The sequence below is a fragment of the Triticum urartu genome, chromosome 5A, assembly GCF_056163025.1.
Source record: "Triticum urartu cultivar PI428250 chromosome 5A, HENAU_Tu73, whole genome shotgun sequence".
Taxonomy (NCBI): domain Eukaryota; kingdom Viridiplantae; phylum Streptophyta; class Magnoliopsida; order Poales; family Poaceae; genus Triticum; species Triticum urartu.
Window position 1 is genome coordinate 412,058,130 of NC_141877.1, and position 20,515 is coordinate 412,078,644.

Sequence of the window (20,515 nt, forward strand, 5' to 3'; positions counted from 1 at the left end):
AGAACAAACGAATGATGCATGCATGCCGAAATGCGACAACGTCTCATGGCGGGAGTTTAGTCGTAGTCATGTACCATAATCACCACCCACAACACAACTTGAAAGCCGACATTGTGCATGGCGTGGTTGCTTGCCACCTAATTGCACCCTAATGATAGGTTCATTGGGGTAGGCGTGCTAGGGGAGCGACAAGGGCAATGAGATCTCACCTAATGAACATGAAATCATACAACCATTCGATTTACCGCCAACAGAGAGAAGGACGATCATCATGACAAAAGAATAGGCATGCTAGGGGAACGACAAGGGCAATGAGATGCCACCCAATGAACATGGAATCATACAACCATTCGATTAGCGCCAACAGGGAGAAGGACGACCATCACGGAAGAAGAAGGACGATCTTGCTAGGACCACTAGCAAAGCGAGGTGCATGGGGGGTTTCAAGGGCAGTAGAAATATTTACAAGGAGAACACGAGTCAGTGGATGAGTTGACATGCCAATTGATAAGCTGCCAGCTTTAGGAAAACTTATATGTGACATCTGGAGTAAAAACATTCCCTCATGCTATCTAGATATCCCTCTTGTCTTGTTAAAGCTGTCGTTCTAGACAAGATAAGGCTAAACATTAAAATTTGTGACTAGTAATATTTCTCAAAATTTGAAAATAGATACTCGAAAAGCGATGTACTCCCTCCGTCTCACAATATAAGATAATACGTTGGATTCCATAAATAGTTAATGAATATATTCACAGGAATTTAAATTATTTTAGGTCCATTTTTTGCGGGGTTTTTTAAGTCCATTATTACATGAGAATGGATCGTGCTCTGCACCTTGAATGTATGTAATAAATGGAAAAAAGAAAAACCGTGCCAACCGAAAGATCACGTTTCACCGTAAAAAAACCCAGAAAGATCACGTTTTGGCGAGGCTCTGCTCTGGTTGGATCGCCATTATCATTTCTGCAAGCTACGCCGGCCCCACTGCACCGTCCCCGTCCTTGACGGCCACCCCTGGGCCCCACACAGGTTCCAATCAATAGAGGCAGGCGAACTCCGCCCCACCCGCACCGCGTCTTCACGAACCACAGACCCGTCCCGTGCCGCCGGGCCCACGTAGGCAGGCACCCGTGGCCAGCTCGGCGCACGTACATCGGGCGCAGGGATCGCTCCGGTGCGGCGCGACGGTCGCCTACGGCCTCGAGCCTCCTCCCTCTCCCGACCTCACAAACGCTAGCCCCGCGAGGCCGCCCCGCCCCTCCCGACCTCGCCCCCTCCGCCTCCTTGGGCCCCGCCGCTGGCTTAGGGTTTCGCGGGCCAGGCCCCCTCCCGGCCGCCGCCGGCGATGCGAGTGCGCCCGCGCAGGTAGCCCCGCCCCCGCCCGCCGATCCCATTCGCCCCCGCGCGCGCGCCATGTCGCTCCTACGGAGGCGGAGGCAGCAGCAGTCGCCGCCGCCGCCCTCGCCGGGCGACGACAGCAATGGCTCCGACCACGACGACAAGGACAAGGACAAGGGGAAGAAGCCGGCGCAGGAGCAGCCGTCCTCCTCCGCCTCCGCGCCGCCGTCCAAGGAGGCCGGCCGGCGGGCCAGGGGCAAGTGGTCGTGCGTGGACAGCTGCTGCTGGCTCGTCGGCTGCGTCTGCTCCTCCTGGTGGCTGCTGCTCTTCCTCTACAACGCCATGCCGGCCTCCTTCCCGCAGTACGTAACGGAGGCCATCACGGGCCCGCTCCCGGACCCGCCCGGGGTCAAGCTGCAGAAGGAGGGGTTGCACGCCAAGCACCCCGTCATCTTCGTGCCGGGGATCGTCACGGGAGGCCTCGAGCTCTGGGAGGGCCATCACTGCGCCGAGGGGCTCTTCCGGAAGCGCCTCTGGGGCGGCACATTCGGCGACGTGTACAAGAGGTCGCTTTCTTACCTGTTAGGTGTTGCATTCGCATCCGTCGCGTGTCCGTTAAGTCTCTAACTTTGTTTGGTCGTTATTAGGGCTGCTTTAGCAATCGACGCTAGGATCCTTTAATAGAATGAGTCCCATGTTATTCTTTTTGGCTTGCTTTGTTGTTTGTCGAGCTTTTGGGAATTGTTTTGGCAGAGTTAGGACTTCAGGACAGTAGTCTGATTCCATAAGCTGTCAATCCCTCGTGTTCTCTAACGCCCTTTCCGTAGATTTCTTTTATATATCTTATTAATGTGTCTGAGCTGTAGGACTAGAGGTTCATTCCAGATCTTCTGAAGTCTGGGTTAGGGTGTATGATTCCTCAATGGCGAGGTGCTCAGTCAAGAACTGGGACTTAGGTGCTCAATAGAAAGTTGGTTCCAATTTTGGATGGTTTTTATTACTCTCTCAATGGTTGATTTGTTACGGTGGAGGGATTAGAATTCTTGGTAATTTGAACTTTATTTGTGTTTCTTAAGCTAGTTTTGTACTGTTTAATTGTGTAAGTACTTGGGATATTTCTATGAAATGTTGGGTGTGACAATCACTTTCAGCTGCCTTGAAATGCTGTTTTTTGTTACTAGCATGGGAGCAGGATTTGAGTGGGCAAGATGTGACTTTGAGAGCTGCATGGAGTGCACATGTTGTAAAACTAGGCAACATTGTGTCCCCCACTGGCTATGAGGGGATGTTGATATAGGGAAATTCTTGTACAAGAGAAATCTAGATTATGTGTGTTCAGGTCCTTTAGGAGAAATTATAATTTGCGTTAAACAAAGCTTTCGATGTAGTCATGGGATGCCTTTTGGAGTAGATATTTATATCCGACTGTTTCATTATTTATTATTCAAATACTGCTTTTCTGGAAAGGTCGATGTTGCCTACTTTCTGGTGAGAGTAATAACGTGATCCCTGAACAGCATACCTGCTATTCCTTCTAAGCCTTGTGTTGTTGAGCTATCCCTATGTAGGAAAAGTAGATGACTCACTTTGCATTGAAGTAACTGCCTTTATTTACAGTCACATTTTGGCAGGGGTGGTAATCTTGGTGCTCTACTTGTTTGCAAAACTTCAGATTCTACAGTAAAATATCTTGTTTAGAGAAAAGCCTAATTTGAATCCTAAAACTTATGTGCTAGAAAACTAATTAATGTAGTCTTTTAGTGTTTCGTTTCTTCGTTCAATTTTGATTCCTGCATTCCCTTGGGAAATTAGAAATCTCATTCAGGGGCTTGTGTATCGTGCTATATATGACATTAAAAGTTCAGCACTGTAGCAATTTCTTGTGGGATTAGTTGTTACATGGTATATGGCATTGCATTTACTTTGTCGTAAATACCTGCATTAAGACGTTACAGTCTGAACAAATTTAATATCCTGAACCCTGTTACCAAGAATGAAGTTGATGTTTTACAAATAGAAGCAGAGTCTAAATCTCTTATGACATAGCTTCAGTCTTGAAACTGAAATATCCATGCAAAGCTAGATGCTATACTGCCCGCTGTAACATGGATTGACCCGAGAGTTATACTTCATTTGATGCTGTATTACAGTCACTACTGCTAAGGTTACATGTTACAGAGTTTGTTACTTTTTGATTTTTAGTTTATTGTTTATTTTTTCCAACTCTTTCTACTGAAGGAGCTTTTGCCTAGAATATGTGCTCTTTATGTTTTGCCTGCAGTCATCAAAGCTTACTTATCATATACTCTAAGTTGGTTATTGTACTAGTCTCCTTCATTTTGCTAGAGCATTCTTTTGGGTATAGTTGTGCACTATCACAGACCTGCTTCTGCTTGTAATCTCTTTAATCCTCTTGAAACATTTTTCAGGCCTTTATGCTGGATTGAACATATGTCATTGGACAACGAAACTGGATTAGATAAACCAGGAATAAGAGTTAGGCCGGTCACAGGCCTTGTCGCAGCTGACTATTTTGTCCCTGGCTATTTTGTTTGGGCAGTCCTGATTGCCAATTTAGCTCGGATTGGATATGAAGAAAAGAACATGTACATGGCTGCTTATGATTGGAGGTTATCATTCCAGAACACTGAGGTATGACATAGATTGCATCATTAGCTATATTTTCTTCGTTATGTGAATGCTACTGATATATGATGCTCTGTCATGTTTCTAACTTAAATTGCCATCTGCAGACCCGTGATCAAACATTGAGCAGAATAAAGAGTAACATTGAGCTCTTGGTAGCGACTAATGGTGGAAATAGGGCGGTGGTGATCCCACATTCCATGGGAGTTCTCTATTTTCTTCATTTTATGAAGTGGGTAGAAGCACCTTCTCCCATGGGTGGTGGTGGTGGTCCTGATTGGTGTGCAAAGCACATCAAAGCTGTAGCAAACATTGGTGGGCCTTTCTTAGGAGTTCCAAAGGCTGTTGCTGGGCTTTTCTCATCTGAAGCCAAAGATGTTGCTGTTGCTAGGTAATTCAAGTTATAAAAGTTTGGTAGCTGATGTTTAATGTGCCTACTGAAATCATGTTATTTGTTATAGAATTACAATTCAACACACACCCATGCCCACGCCCACGCCCCACGCACATTCTGAATTATGCTTGTCAGTTGGCCACAGGATACTGTGCGTGCTTTAACCCGTAGTGGCAAGGACATCAAGTATTCAAGTCATCTAGCTCTATACTTTTATTCTCACGTCTTACTTGCGCATAGCTAATTTGTAACTATGGTAATAAATGATTGTAAGTCATTGTTGAATTCATGACTGCATGGTTACACCTATAGTATGATATGACCATAGTGATTAACCTGTGTTCTGTGATAAGGACCATGTGGCCGGGAAGTACTTGATCTAGTTTAGAAGTTTGAAGTTGCATTACATAAAGTCATTATGTACTACTCCCTCCGTCCCAAAATAAGTGACTCAACTTTGTACTAACTTTAGGACAAAGTTAGTATAATGCTGAGTCACTTATTTTGGGACGGAGGGAGTATCTGATAACAGTGGTTCCCCTTTTGATACCTTTTGAGGTGAATTTCAAGTAGACATGATTTCTCTGACTTATTTTTCACAACGGAGAAGCACCTGCTGGTATTGGTTGTTTCAGTTGTTTTGAGGCTGGGTAGTTGATAGCGTCTAAACTGATGATTGCACCCATGTTATAGTTATAAGCAGTCTAAGCAATTCTGTGTTCTGTTTGTATCCTTATCAATTGTTCTAAGCAATTAAAGTAATCATGCGGCACATGTCTAGGCATTTCTCTGTTAGTGGTGCCATTCATCTGTTAAGATGGTTTTGTATTTGCAGAATCCTTGCCATGTTCTTTACAACCGTACTAATACCAAAGTATAGGTTGTATTATGTTGTTCATTGTTACGCCAGTCCATGATCCCAAGTATGAATCTCCTATCATCGCACATCTAATGGTCGTTTGTTAGTCACACAACACTAACATGCATAAGGTGTTCTGTTGCAAACAAGATACAAGTTCCAAGCTTATGTAACCTTGCTGGATTAATCTACTTTGATGGATGGACCATGTAAAGTACTCCCTCCGTTTCTTTTTACTCTGCGTATAAGTTTTGGTCAAAGTCAAACTACACAAAGTTTGACCAAATTTATATTAAAAAATCTGAACATCTACAATACTAAAACTATATAATATGAAAATACATTTCATGGTGCATCTGGAAATATTGATTTCATGTTGTGAATGTTGATATTTTTTAATATAAAGTTAGTCAAACTTTACAAAGCTTGACTTTGACCAAACCTTTATATGCAGACTAAAAAGAAACGGAGGGAGTATTAGCATGGCCGTTGTTCAGTTTTAGAACTGTAAATGGTTACTGTTTTGAGTATATAGGTTACTGGTTTCACTTGAAACATAAATTTGTTGCCGTGGGTGGTATAGTATCCTGCCGTTCTTTTCCTTATTTGATTAACAGAAATTTACCGTGGGTGGTATAAGGCCTAAATATTATGTCATTCATGTACAGAGCTATTGCACCAGAAATGCTGGACTCAGATTTTCTTGGACTTCAGACCTTGCGCCACTTGATGCGAATGACCCGTACATGGGATTCAACAATGTCAATGCTCCCTAAAGGTGGTGAGACTATTTGGGGAGGTTTGGATTGGTCTCCAGAAGATGGTTTTGAGTGTAAATCCAAGAAGCGGAAGACCAATGATTCAGAGGTTTCTAAGGATGTTCATGGGGAACCTGTCGAAGTTAATCCAGAGCCTGTGAACTTTGGAAGAATGGTATCTTTTGGAAAAGATGTAGCGGAAGCTCCGGCTTCAAATATTGAGCAGATAGAATTCCGTGTGAGTATTCAGAAGCATAACATAAGCATACCAGCTTCTATTTATTTACGACCATCATACATGCAGATCACTATTTTCCTAGGTCTGTGGTATTGTCTTTAACTACTCCCTCCGTTGAAAATAATTGAAGTTCTAGGATATTTCTAAGACAAACTTTTCTAAGTTATCTGCAAAGATCTACAATTTTAAATATATATAATACGAAAATATATTTCATGAAGAATCTAGTTCAGTACATTTGGTTTTGTAGATGTTGATATATTTTTATATATACTCAGTCAAACTTAATGAAGTTTGACTTAGGACAATTCTAAGACTTCAATTATTTTTGAACTGAGGGAGTACTTGTCAGTGCCTTTAATAATTAGCATTATTCTTATTCCAGAAATCTTTGATCTGACATGTATTCAGTTTGTTAGTTGCGCTGTTATTTTGTTAAACTCCATCAATTCTGGCAGTGGAACTCTTCTATTTGACAATGATAATTTTATATCACATTTATAATCGAACACTGCTGGCTCAAACTGTACCTCGTTCATTGTTTCAGCGAAACTCGTATGCAACGCTCATCATTTTGTATTGCATTATGATCTACATTGTTGGCTTAAATTCTAGCTGGTTCAGTCCTGATTCCTGAAGAAGTAACTGTTTGTCTAAGAATTTGCTCCAGTTTAAGCCTTCCAGTTCACCACATGAAGCTCTTGATTTGCTTTTTTATATAAGATAGTGTGATATATTTACCTGTCTTGCTAGTATTATATGACTGTATGTAGAATGGGTTATTTTCTTCAAGGTGAGCTGTGAGCACCTTGTGGTGTACTCTTGATGCAAGATAGTGATATATTTAGTTGGAACGTGTAGTTATCTGGAAATTGAGCTGTGAGCACCGAAAAAACTTATTATCGTCATTTCAGGATGCTGTCAAAGGTAATAATCTTGCCCATTCGAATACATCATGCCGGGATGTCTGGACAGAGTATCAGGAATTAGGGTGGGGTGGAATAAAGGCAGTTTCAGACTACAAAGCTTTCACCGCAGGCTCTATCATAGATCTTTTTAATTTTGTTGCTCCAAGGATGATGCAGCGTGGTAGTGTTCATTTTTCATATGGAATTGCTGATAACTTGGATGATCCAAAATATGGCCACTACAAGTATTGGTCAAACCCCTTGGAGACAAAGTAAGAACCTTTTGCCAGCATTCTCATTTTAATTCAGTTACCTACATTAGTTTTTTTTTCAAGAAAGCATGTTCTGTAAAAAAAATCTGCTGCATGGCGATCATGCATACAAAATCTTGCAAATATTGTGTATTATTTTGGTTGGTTTATGAATGCTATCTTACATCCTTTTCATTTGCAGACTACCAGATGCACCTGAAATGGAAATATTTTCGATGTATGGAGTAGGCATTCCTACCGAAAGAGCATATGTCTATAAATTATCCCCACAGGCAGAGTGCTATATACCCTTTCAGATAGATGCCTCAGCTGAGGGTGGGGATGAGAATAGCTGCTTGAAAGGTGGTGTTTACATGTCGAATGGTGACGAGACTGTTCCAGTTCTTAGTTCAGGGTATATGTGTGCCAAAGCATGGCGTGGAAAAACTCGCTTCAACCCTTCTGGCAGCAAGACTTACGTGAGAGAGTATAGTCATTCTCCACCCTCGAATCTCCTCGAAGGCAGGGGCACACAGAGTGGTGCCCACGTTGATATTATGGGGAACTTTGCTTTAATGGAGGATATTATCAGGATTGCTGCTGGGGCAACCGGTGAGGAAATTGGTGGTGATCAGGTGTATTCTGATATATTCAAATGGTCCGAGAAGATAAAGCTGAAATTGTAGTTAGTAGGAAATCATGTGATTCGTGGTGACGAAGCAGATTTTACTCTGGTCGAATCCTATTAATTTTGATTTGATAATGTAATGGTTTTCGCTCTGACACTGGCGTTATTGTGAAACCGCGGTGTATATTAAAATGTATAGATGGAAGCTGTGATACTTTTGTATAAATATTGTGCAATTCATTTGCATCTTCATCACTTGTAACATTCATTTGTTATACTTCTGTAGGTTCCTTTGTGATGATGAGAAATATTTTGCAATTCATTACATGTTTGTCGACTATAACATCCATTTGTTCATCAAGGCATGACCTTTTTCTTTTTGAAACCCAATTGACTAAGATATGATTACTATATTCTTCTTACATTTATTCTCTTCTACTCCACTCTGGCAGGGCTATGGCTATATGAAGGGCAACCCTCCTATATTATCTGAAATTATATACTCCCTCTGTTCACTTTCATAAGACCTTGAAGACATTTCAGACAATGTACAAAACAACCCATTTTGAGTTGTCTGAAATGACTTACAAAAGTGAACGAAGGGAGTAATATTTGTTAAGATAATGTGATTCAATTGCCGGAAGTTTATATGGAAAACACATTTGATTCTCTAGTTCAATTCCACCATAAGGAGAAATATTGTGCAATTTGTTTCTATTTTCATTAGTTGCAATATTCATTTGTTGATCAAGGCAGATTTTGTGTGGTTCCTTTTTTCTAAAAAAGGCAAAGCCTCATTGATACCCAACAAATTGGCATACAGAAAGGAAAAAAAATATCTGAGGCAACCAAGCGACATGTGACCTAACGAAGGATGTGACTGCATGATAGCACCTTGAAGATGGAATCATGGCTCACGCGCTAATGTTGGCTGGTCAAACCACATGGACAAACCTAGGGCTATCACCATTGAAATGGAATTTCGACCCGACATCTTCAACAAGAAAAATGATGTGTGGACATTGGCGTTGGCTGACCGGTTAAATCACGTGTTTCCCCTAAAGGAAATGCAGTTTCGAGGATTGTGTCGCATCCGCCGCCGCCGCACCACCACAAACTATTGGTCTAGTTCAAAAGTTAGAAATGAATCGAGTTATGATTTGGATTGTTGAACTTTAAGGGAAGGAAAAATACTTATTCATTGTTATGCTCAACGACATTTTACAATGGAAGCCAATAGCTGGCATACACCCCCTAGATGGTGGCCAGAGCAAACGGTTGTTCCCTCAGCTAGCGTCAAACGAGCAAACGAATGTCCATGCGTTCCCTCCCAATGACCTTCCAAGCGAACGCTCAAAGGGCCCTCCCCTACATACCCCTCACCCCTTTCCCCCTCAAATTTTTTTTTGCCATACTATCAAAGAGAAATTGCCATGCTATGGCAATGCTATCAGCAAAAATTTCCATGTTGCCATGTGTGCAAGGATTTCCATGCTGCAATATAGAATAATTGTCATGCTACCTCTTGAGTAATTGCCATGAAGGAAGAAGAGGGTTGCTATGGTACAACAAAAAAAGAATTGACATCCTACATCATGAGAAAGTTGCCACAAATGTCCACCATGTTGCAAAGGGGAGATTTTCCTACCGAACATGAAAATTGCCACAAATGCCCATGCAAAGGGGATAATTTTCCTACCGAACACGAAAATTGCCACAAATGCCCATGATTTACGATGTTGCAAAGAGAAGAATTGCCATGATATAACATGGAGAATTACATGCTACAACGGAGAAATTCGCACACATGTCTTCAGAAATTTCCCATGCTCTAGATAAAGATTTGCCATGACACAACTAGAGAATTATCGTGGTACCGTGTGAAAAGTTGCCACGTGTAAGTAGTCTGAAACACATAGAATTTGTCATGCTATTACACCGACAATGTGTAAAACCTAAAACACACACATAATTTTGCTATGTTATAGCTGACATAGTTGTCATGTGCAAAAAACCTAAAAATCAGAATTTGCCATGTTCAGGATTAGAAAATGGAGAAAAGCATACAAATTTGGGCCGTTCACTTGTGCCTAAAAATCAGAATCTGCACTGAACGAACCGTTCAATCTAGCTCAGATTTGACGTACCTGAGAGCGTTCATGCAAAAACGATGATGAGCCGCCGCCAGTTTAGTACTTCCGCTGTTCCATAATTAGTGAGTACATATTTTCTTAAAAGTTAACTTTTGCGAACTTTGACCAAATTGAAAAAGAACTATTTATATCTGCAATATTAAATAAATAAAATAAGAAACTACTTCCTCCGTTTCTAAATACAACTCTTTTTAGAAATTCAAATATATATGTAGCAAAATGAATGAATCTACACTTTAAAGTATATTTATATATATTCGTATGTAGTTTATATTAAAATCTCTAAGGGCATCTACATCCGGGCGCCTCAAACCCGCCTCATATGCCGGGCGGGCCGCCTTGTCACTTCAAAATTTTGACTCAGACAGGCACCTCAAACGGGCCTCAAAATCCCAGGCTGACCGACACCCCTCGTATCCAGCACAAATATGGGGGCGCCCGGGTATGCCCGCCACGTCGGACCCGGCCCACGCTGGCCCATCCGACCTCATATATATTCCTTCCCATCCGCTAGCCGGACCAAACCCTAGCCACTTTACCTCACTCTCCTTCACTCCTCTCTGCCACCCAAGCTCATCTCCGGCACCATTCGGCCGTCTCCGGCATGGAGGGCAGTGGATCCGAATCCTTCACCTCCAGATTCGTTGACCCAGGGCTCATCCCACGCGGCCCCGAGGAGGAGATGGCCGTCCGACTTGCGCTCCGCCGCGCCTGGGAGGAGGCTCGTGCACGACAGCGCTCGGACTCATTTCGTTGGGAATCCATTGTGTCAGCCTAAATGGCGCATGGATCTGGTGCTAGGGCAATCGTCGCTGCCTCACCGGAGGCGGTGAGGTCCGTCTGGTGTCCGAACACGGTGACGGACGCGCAACCCCTCCGTTGGCGCACCGAGGCCATGGACGCACTGTGGGCGTCCTCCGATGCAAATATGGCGCATCGTGCCCGCCATGCGCGGCAGCGGGCGCGGGACGCGGCGGCAACGCTCGCCGTGGTGGATGTCGGCGAGGCGGAGTCACAATCTCCGGCACTCCATACGGTGCACCAGTCCGGACGCCGCAACCGCGTCGTGGTGAATGTCGCCGGCTCGTCCCAGGACGGGTCCATCATCGATCTGACGTCCACCGGCACCCAACAGGTTCCGGGCTCCAACGATGAAGAGTAGGGCATGGGAGACGACAACGCCTTGAGTCGCGTGAGCCGACTCATGTCCCATGCCTTACTCTACCTTGCCGGCGACTGGATCAACACTCCGAGGGGCGCAACCGGCCGCTGGACATGGCCACGGCGGAGCTAGACGAGCGGGGAGCGGACCCGGACGAAGCTCCGCTCAAAGATCGCCGTGTTGCATGTAATAATATGGATTTCATGTTTCTAATTTGAGATATCCGGATGTGAAATCCATTTTTTGAGACGTGACTGGTCACTATCCGCGCGTGTTTGAGGGGTCGGATTTCTCAAGTCCGGCTGTAGATGCTCTTAAAAGACTTATATTTAGAAACAGAGGGAGAACATTTTATAATGAATATATGTTTGGTATACTAGATGTTAAGGCCTCCTTTGGTTTGGAGGAATTTTGTAGGATAATATTTTTATAGAAAAAATTCCTTTAGAGTCCTTTAGTTTATAGGAATAGAATCCTATTTCTATGAAGGAATTTTTTCTATCCTCCCCATTTCATAGGAAAATAAACATTAGGCTAGATTCAATGGAAAAAAAATCCTATGATATGAACCAAACAACATCTTCTTTTCTATTTCCACTCATAGGATTTGAGATGACATTTGAGATGCATGTCATCTCATTTTTTTATGACTTTTCTATTGCTATGATTTTTCTAGGGCGTAAATATTTTTCTCTATACACTTGATCAAAATTTGTGAAGTTTGACTTCTCAACAAATCTGTATGCACAGAATGAGTAGCATTTAGGTTTGACAATTACTATTTCTAGCTCTGACAACCTTGTACTCCAAAATAAGTTAAAGCTTTAAAAGACACATGTACACGTCAAAACGAATTCCTTCTCTCCTTGCTTGAAAAAGAAGGATGATCAATATTCAACAAAAAATAACAAAACGAATGAATGTTCCTATTCTACCCTAGAGACGGGGGCCATGATCAATCTAAGCCTCGAAGATGGTGTCAAGGGCGGGCCTCCACTGCCTTGGCCTAATCCTACAAAGCAGCGCACATTCAGCAGACTCCTTTCCACCCTCGGTGCTAGCTGCTTCTCCTTCCGGGAAAATCCTTCTCCCGGACCTGTTGCCCCTGCCCTTGCCCCCCTTCTTGCCGGACACCAGCCGGCGGATGGCGTCCGCCTCCTGACCGCCCAGCCGCGCCCCGGCCCTCCCGGCGGGCACGAGGAGGTACACCTCGCCGGCGCGCAGGAACTCGTCGGCCGCCAGGGCCCGCAGCCGCCGCTCCTTGGCGGCGTCCCTCGCTATGACAGCAACGTGCCCCGGCGCCTCGATCATCAGCTCGGCCACGCCGGCGTGCTCCTCCAGCCGGAACTGGCTGCCGTCCGGCAGGACGACCAGCGGACTCGCTCGCTCTGCGCCGCCCGTGACGCACTGCGAGACCAAGTTACCCATGTATACGCACGCGGACTGTGATGTGCTCGTGCTGCGACGTAGAGCAGTACCAAATCTTGGCCTGGATCGATCTTGTTGGTCGACGAAGAGCTCTGGTGTTTATCCAAGTGAAAGGAATCTGGAGATGATTTGTCCTCGGTGGGTGATTTGCTCTATATAGCCGGAGGAGAGGAAGGCGGCAGGCAGCACGAAGGTGGACTTGTCCGCTCGGAGCTGCACCGAGATGGGGTCCAGCCGGCCGACTGGCCTATTCTACGGAGCGCGTGCGATTGGACGTAGCGGCAGCGAGAGTGGGAGTGTTTGATACGATCCACTTCGCGCGGCCCAGCGCCGAACACGTCAACACCGCGGGTGCAGAGCCTTGCGAACGAGCCGCCTGGTCTTCGGAGTGGGTGTTGTTCCAGTCAGAAGTCTCCGTCGGCTCCAAACCCAAACAAACACATCGTGTTTAACCGCTAGTTTAATTTAACGAGCTCTGGGTATGTCACGACGATCGGGTCAGTTTGATTGCTTCGTGCTGTTGATGCCGAGTGCTTAATTTACTACATGCATAATGTTGATATTAGCATTGTCCCTCTGGTATTATGGAGATTACTTTTTGATGGTTGAATTCATAACAATGGCCAATGTGTTAGTGTTGTTTATATATCTTTTTATGGAGTGGGGCGTTTTGGTGTCCAGACTCATCTGCATCTGGTTAGAAAAAAATTATAAAAAGAATCAAAACAAATTCAAAATATTCCAAAAAAAATTGTGCGGTAGACAATTTGATGCGTGAGACCCGCTCCAAATTTAAGTCATTTGAGCATTTTAGCAGGTCTCAGCAAAAAAGACAAATCGGAACAAAACAATACATGAACAGTGAACATTTTTACAAATCCCTAATTTGTCTTTTTGCTGAGAGTTCCTCAGATGTCCAAATAATTTAAAAATTGGAGCGGGCCTCACGCATCAAATTGTCTACCTCACAAAAATTGTTTTTTTTTGAATTTTTCTAGTATTTGTTTTGAATTTTTTCGTCAGCTGGGTGCAAATGAGTTCAGGTGCAAAGATGGACATTCGTCTTTTTATGGTGCTATTTTGTGAAGCCTCATGTCGCTTAAAGTATTTTGCATAATAATCAAAGCTGAATATGCGTTGTTATTCGATTTGGGAGCCTTTGGTTGCCATAGGTGCTACACATGTTGAGGTGTTGGGTGATTCGTTATGAGTAGTGAAACAAATATCCAAAAGTTATTAATGTTTGACGAATCACTTATAATTTATCTTGAAGCATGTCTAGATGTAATATTCTCCTTGGCTGCCTTCAAATTGGTCATATATCTAGACAAGACAATTGAAATGAGTTGGCACATCAAGCATCCGGCTACTATGTTGATCCTGATGTATTGCATATCTATCAATAGCTGATGCTTAGTCTCTTCAACATAGGTAAGGCCGAACCGAAGCCCACCGCTTCGGCCACTAATAAATTTTTTATGCAGGCGAAATAAAGCTCATTATTGATTATCTGTAAGATCCTTGCAACAGGGTGGACAAGATGGTTCGGCAAAAGACTTTGTGATGCACATTGATATATGAAATTTTATTGCCGGACTATTGAACGTATTCTTTTCGAGTGTTTGAAAACTAAGCAATGAGTTGAGGAAACTCCGCCCAAGTTCGCATCAACAAAGTTCAAGTAAGCAATGGGAAATGTCCGATATATAGTTATCGCGCTAAGCATATAGATGACTGATATATACTTATCGTCCTAAGCACATACAAATGGCCGATGAAGTGTTGACATCGTCCCTAGATCAATCATTATGCAAGTTATTTTTCGGCATCCAAGCTTTCCTGAAAAATAAGGGGCATGTGTTGACACCAGATTTTGGCATGGTACGGAACACAATTAAGATGGACTCAAATGAAGAAGTAATCTACAAGAAAAAGTTCCGTACCATCAAAATAAGAAACTTTGATGTTCGGGTCATCAATGTCCCATCTCATCTAAACAACCGGAACCATGCTCAAAGCAATAAGATTTTGGCACACAAAGTACTGTTCGGCCAATTACGCCTTCAAGATGACGTCATATAAGAAAAATTTCTACATGAATTGTCTTCGTCTCATCGAAACAGTCGATTTTTATATAATAATCATCTTAATCCAAAGTCCTATGCAAAAGTTAAAGGCGTAAATGCGCAGCTGCATCAAGATGACCGGATACTCCAGGGGCAACCATCCGGGTTTCAGATTTCTCTGTTGCAGACTTCAAAAAACAGCTAATAGCCCACTCAAGATGGCCTCTGATAAAAAAAGTGTTCAACATGGAAGTTGTTCATCTCGTCGAAGCGGTCAGAATTGCTTTTGGGCTCGTTTCCATCTGAGATCGTTTACCACCTAAAAAAAGACCCACAAGGTGCAGCCAGTTTTAGACCGATTATTTTTTTGGAAAGTTTGGACAAAACCATCCAAATTTGACTAGGGCTTTGGACGTGAATCCAAGACTTTTCCTTGCACGGGAAGTCCAGCCATCTCTTATATATTTAAGGGGTGACGATTGATTGAACAACACACAATCGATTAATTCATCTACCACTTTTTACCTTTACTTTTATCTCTCTCCCTTATTCTTTTTATTCCTTGTTCTTCTTGTTGCAGGGCGGTGAACCTCGAGGCTCTAGGGGTGATCAGGACGGCCTAGGGTAGCCCATAGCCGCCGCGCGCCCTGACAGGGTCCCTCCTGGGCGTATGGGGTTTCGGGTCTACAAAAGCACCTGCCGGATTGCTTGCGTACCGCGCTTCCAGACAGGTCTCTTTCGACGTGAGCTGCGGTGCGTCATCCTCGGCGGAGCTAGGATTTTAAACCAGGGTGGTCCACCTAAAAAAGTTAGAACAAATATGACATGTGTACATTCTAATTAGTTTACCAATACCATGTAGAATTATAAATAGATCAATATGGTCGAATGTGGTTTTACAGACATACTACAATTCTTAATTATGTCTTTTTCTAAACTTGCTCTTGAGTAAACTCATGGTAGAAAATCAACACTTATCGTCACCGCCGACCGAAGCAATAATAAATCTAGAAGCAAGTACACCAAATTATGATATATATGCTTCTTTGTTTGAAATCGGGTCTATGACAAAATTGAAACCGTGGCCGCTACACGCCTCCAGTAAAGCCAACCTGCCAAGGAGCGCGATGGATGTGAAGTGCCAAGGAGCATACCTCTACTGAATGTAGTTTGCTCTACACGCGCCACAGCTGAAAAATTCAGAATTCGTACAAAATATCTAGTCAAACTCTATGTAAATTCTTCTAAATCAGAGCAACAATGGGGGCAGGGGAATGGTCGATGGATTACCTCTATCAGAAAAAGGCAACAGGCTGAGCGGCCGAGCGGACTAGGCACTAGCTGTGGTGGCTGGGCGTGCCTAGGCGAACAGCAGCTAGCCGGGCGGCGGGCGGGCCAGGCTGCGGCCCGTGGGCGTCAGACTTACTCAGGGCGGTGGCTCTGGCGGCCGGCAGGGGCTAGCGAAGCCGCGACAGCGAGGTAGGCGGTTGACGGCGGATCGAAATCAGTGGAGACGGCCAGTCGGGAGAGACACTAGGTCTGGTTTGCTCGTGGGCGTGGCTGTGTGCGGGTCGAGACGTGCAGTAGGCTGTTGTTAGGCTTTTCCCCCACTGGCCCATCTCCTCGTAACATATGGTATACAGGTCGGCCTAAAATCCCAGGGTGGGCCGCGGCCCACCCTGGCCACCCTGTAGCTCCGCCCCCCTTGACGTTGGAGGCATACAGTGATGTAGTCATGTGCGAACACCGGCAATGCGTTTTCAATGGGAAGAGACATTCCCGTTGACAATGAGGCGTCTACGGTGACTTCATAAATCTCAAGATGATATGCCAGCTACTTAGTCTCTTGAAGGTGTTCATAGAGATAGCATACGCGTGTATGCGTTCATATGGGAGAGTGTATGCGTGTATGTATGAGCTTTAGCGTGTGTACTGTGTTAAAAAAATCTTTCCATTACTTTTCCACGAGACTCTACGCAACACGTACATCAACACAATACAAAACTAGGGAAGCGCCACGAGTGGATATCTAAGGCCCGAGTCGCAAATGCGGGCGTTTCAGGAGGCAATGGATGACTGTGCTTTGGTTGACTTGGGCTGGTCGAGGATGGAATATACATGGGACAATAGGCAATCCGGCAGGGCTAATGTGAAAGCCCGATTGGACAGAGCCTTTGGCAACACAACATTATTGGATATGTTTGCGGATGTTTAAGTCCGGCATATTGCTGCAGCGGAGTTAGATCACTGCTTTGTAGGGGAACATAGTAATTTCAAAAATTTCCTATGCACACACAGGGATGCATAGCAACAAGAGGGAAGAGTGTGTCCACGTACCCTCGTAGACCGACTGCGGAAGCGTTAGCACAACGCGGTTGATGTAGTCGTACGTCTTCACGATCCGACTGATCCAAGTACCGAACATATGGCACCTTTGAGTTCTGCACACGTTCAACTCGATGATGTCCCGCGAGATCCGATCCAGCAAAGCTTCACAAGAGAGTTTTGTCAGCACGACAGCGTGGTGACGGTGATGATAATGCTACCGACGCAGGGCTTCGCCTAAGCACCGCTACAATATTATCGAGGTGGATTATGGTGGAGGGGGCACCGCACACGGCTAAGAGATCAATGATCAATTGTTGTGTCTCCAAGGGGTGCCCCTCTCCCGTATATAAAGGAGTGGAGGAGGGAGAGGGCCGACCCTCTCTATGGCGCGCCCTAGGGAAGTCCTACTCCCACCGGGAGTAGGATTCCCCTTTTCCTAGTAGAACTAGGAGCCCTTCCAAGTAGTAGGAGTAGGAGAGAAGGAAAGGGAAAAGAGAAGAGAAGGAAGGAGGGGGCGCCGCCCCTCCCTCTAGTCCAATTTGGACTAGGCCTTGGGGGGCGCGCAGCCTCTCCTCTCTCTTCCCCCTAAAGCCCAATAAGGCCCATCTACTCCCTGGCGAATTCCCGTAACTCTCCCATACTCCGAAAAATACCCGAATCACTCGGAACCTTTCCGATGTCCGAATATCACTACAAAAAAATACACTTCCGTGATGATACATGTTTGTCACAGTAGGTCACGTTTTTTGTCATGCATGTACATCCATGACGATTTTATGACAGAATCAAGATAGTCATACCTGCTATCGTAGAAGTGTTCCATGACATTACCAAAATCATCATCATGGAAGTGTGCACTTCCATGACGATAAATCGCGCGTCACAGAAGTGCTTTCGTTAAGGGTGACCGACACGTGGCATCCACCGTAACGGAACGCCGTTAAGCTACCGGGTCGGGTTTTGGATCTGATAACCCGTTAACAGCCCCGACCAATGTGGATTTTCCATGTGTAAAATCATCATTGACTGGAGGAAACACGTGTCGGCTCATCGTTGGGACAGATGTCGTCCACTCATTGGACAGAAGGCGCCTATGATACGTCGACACGTGGCACGGCCCAACAGAGGCCCATTCCTGTGAAAAGTCCGGCCCGCTTGACTTGGTCAAAAGGTGGCGGGCCGGTCCATGGAAAGCCTGTTAACGGCCTGTTCGCATATAGCCCATTTACAGCCCGCTAACCCAAGGCCCGTTACGCCCTATCCGAATTAGGCCCAGTAGCATCATCTGGGCCATCCAATATGATTCCAGCCCGTTTTCACTTCTGGCCCATGTATGGCCCATGACGTCTTTCGGCCCATATGAGGCCCTATGTAACTCTTGGCCTATTAACGGCCTGTGGTGAAACTGGCCCGTAATGAACAGTGTATCACTTTACCCCCATTAACGGCCCATGGTGAAACTGTCCTGTAATGAACAGTGTATCACTTTATACCCATTAACGGCCTGTTATTCCGTTGGGCCGTTTCCAGCCCATGTTAACTTTCGGCCTTCTCAGAACCCATTTATTCTTGGGCTCATTTCCAGCATTCGTTTACTTACGGCCCGTTATCGTCATTTTCTACTTGTGGGCCAAATTCAGCCCGTGGTTACAGTCGGCCCGTTTGTGGTCCGTTAATACGTTGGGCTGTTTTCATAGCGTCATCAAATACGGCCTATTAACGATGGCTCGTTATGGTCGGCCCATGAACGGACGATTCCAACTCTAGCCCGTTTACAGCCATAATGCGGCCTGTTATTGGCCCATGTTTGGCCAATCGATCATACGACCCGTATAAGGCCCATTGATGATACAGCCCGTAGAAGGCCCATTGTTTCTACGGCCCGTAGAAGGCCCACTGTTTCTACGGCCCGTAGGAGGCCCAGTGTCACTACAGTAAATATTAGCCCATGGTTATTGTGGCCTAGTTTAAAAAAAATAGGTTATTGCAGCCACTAGCAAACCGCGGAAAAAGAACTGCACTCACTACAAGCAAACGAATAAACAAGACAACAAGGAAATAAATAAGCAAGCAACTTATGCTAGGCTATCACGGCTATTACACATATTACATCCACTGGGCATCAAAGTTCGCCACCAGTGCAAATATAGGGAACAAAGCAACATATAAACGCCACAGCAAAACAAGTCCAGAACTGAAACCACTTCAGAAGAGTTCAAGAAACAATATCCTGGGTACCCATAATGCTGGCAAGATGCTTAGCAAGCTTATTAACTTTCTCTTGTTTGGCGCTTAAATCCTCCAGCGCTTGCTGTTGCACAAGAAAGTACGCATCTGAATTCTGCAGGGACTTCCTCAGTCCTTCGGCTTCTTGCCGCAGCACAGTTGACTGATGCCTTTCAGCTTGTAGCTGAGACTGAAGAAGCCGAAGTGATTCAGGTAGCGAGTTCGAAGAGCTTGTGCCAGCGGTACTGGCCAGTAACTCGAACACTACATCAACGCAGGACTGTGGGGTTTTCTCACTGTCTACAAGATCGTTTTATCACCTTTCTTGGAGACCAACAGGGTTGTCTCACTATCTTGAACCTTATCTGCATTACTTTCTCTACCATTGCATAGTGGGGTGCTCTTCTCCAATATTCTGTTTGCATACTACAAGAGAAACAAGCAAACACATCACAGGTTTAGCTTGTAGTATACAAAACTCATTTTGGTAAACCGGTTCAGTAGTAAGGTGGACAGGATAACAACATGAAACAAACATATATCTATGTACTATGGTCACTGTATTGTCCATATCATTCTAGTTTATGTTCCCTAATCAAGATAGAGACACAGCAGCATAGACAGAATATAAGTGTGAGAAACTACACAACATTGGCAGCACTTGTAATGTGCATCACATGAGAACATAACTATTTATACAACTTAAACTGAAATCAACATAGAGCAAGAAGTTAGAACATCAATCCAGTTAAAGAAATAGGTTTAAAACATACCTGTTGCACCATTGGAGTTTCAGTTGGATCCTTCAAATTCGAAAGTAGTTGGTATGAGTAAATATAGTGATGCAACAGCAAAGGAGTATGGACCATAGCTACGGAATCTGACCTGAGAACATTTGCTCTTCTTCTTTAAATGTGGAGTTTGGGTTAGCTGTGGTGGTCTTCGTGCTTTGGGCACTGCAGTAACTTTACAAACTGCTCGTGTGGGGGTACTCTATGGTGGACATGGTGCTTTGTCAACTATAAGTGGGTTACTATCCGCTGGGGTTGCGGTTAGATGGGTTGTAGCCATTTCTCTGCCCAACGGTGTAAGTGTGCAATCTGGAAGAGTCTCGATTATGTGTGGTGGG

General features: G+C 44.6%; 2 protein-coding genes across 2 annotated transcripts; one reads left to right on the plus strand and one right to left on the minus strand.

Moving 5' to 3' along the window:
- The first annotated feature begins 1,174 nt into the window (after positions 1 to 1,174).
- PDAT (phospholipid:diacylglycerol acyltransferase) lies at positions 1,175 to 8,345 on the plus strand. Its single transcript, XM_048674203.2, has 6 exons — positions 1,175 to 1,907; positions 3,771 to 3,993; positions 4,095 to 4,378; positions 5,909 to 6,236; positions 7,151 to 7,416; positions 7,598 to 8,345. The coding sequence occupies exons 1-6, from the start codon at positions 1,417 to 1,419 to the stop codon at positions 8,079 to 8,081; spliced, it is 2,076 nt and encodes a 691-aa protein (XP_048530160.1). The 5' UTR covers positions 1,175 to 1,416; the 3' UTR covers positions 8,082 to 8,345.
- Positions 8,346 to 12,182: 3,837 nt separating this feature from the next.
- LOC125556077 (uncharacterized) lies at positions 12,183 to 13,304 on the minus strand. Its single transcript, XM_048718874.2, has one exon. It carries the CDS (start codon positions 12,764 to 12,766, stop codon positions 12,299 to 12,301), a length of 468 nt encoding a protein of 155 aa, XP_048574831.1. The 5' UTR covers positions 12,767 to 13,304; the 3' UTR covers positions 12,183 to 12,298.
- Positions 13,305 to 20,515: the final 7,211 nt, after the last annotated feature.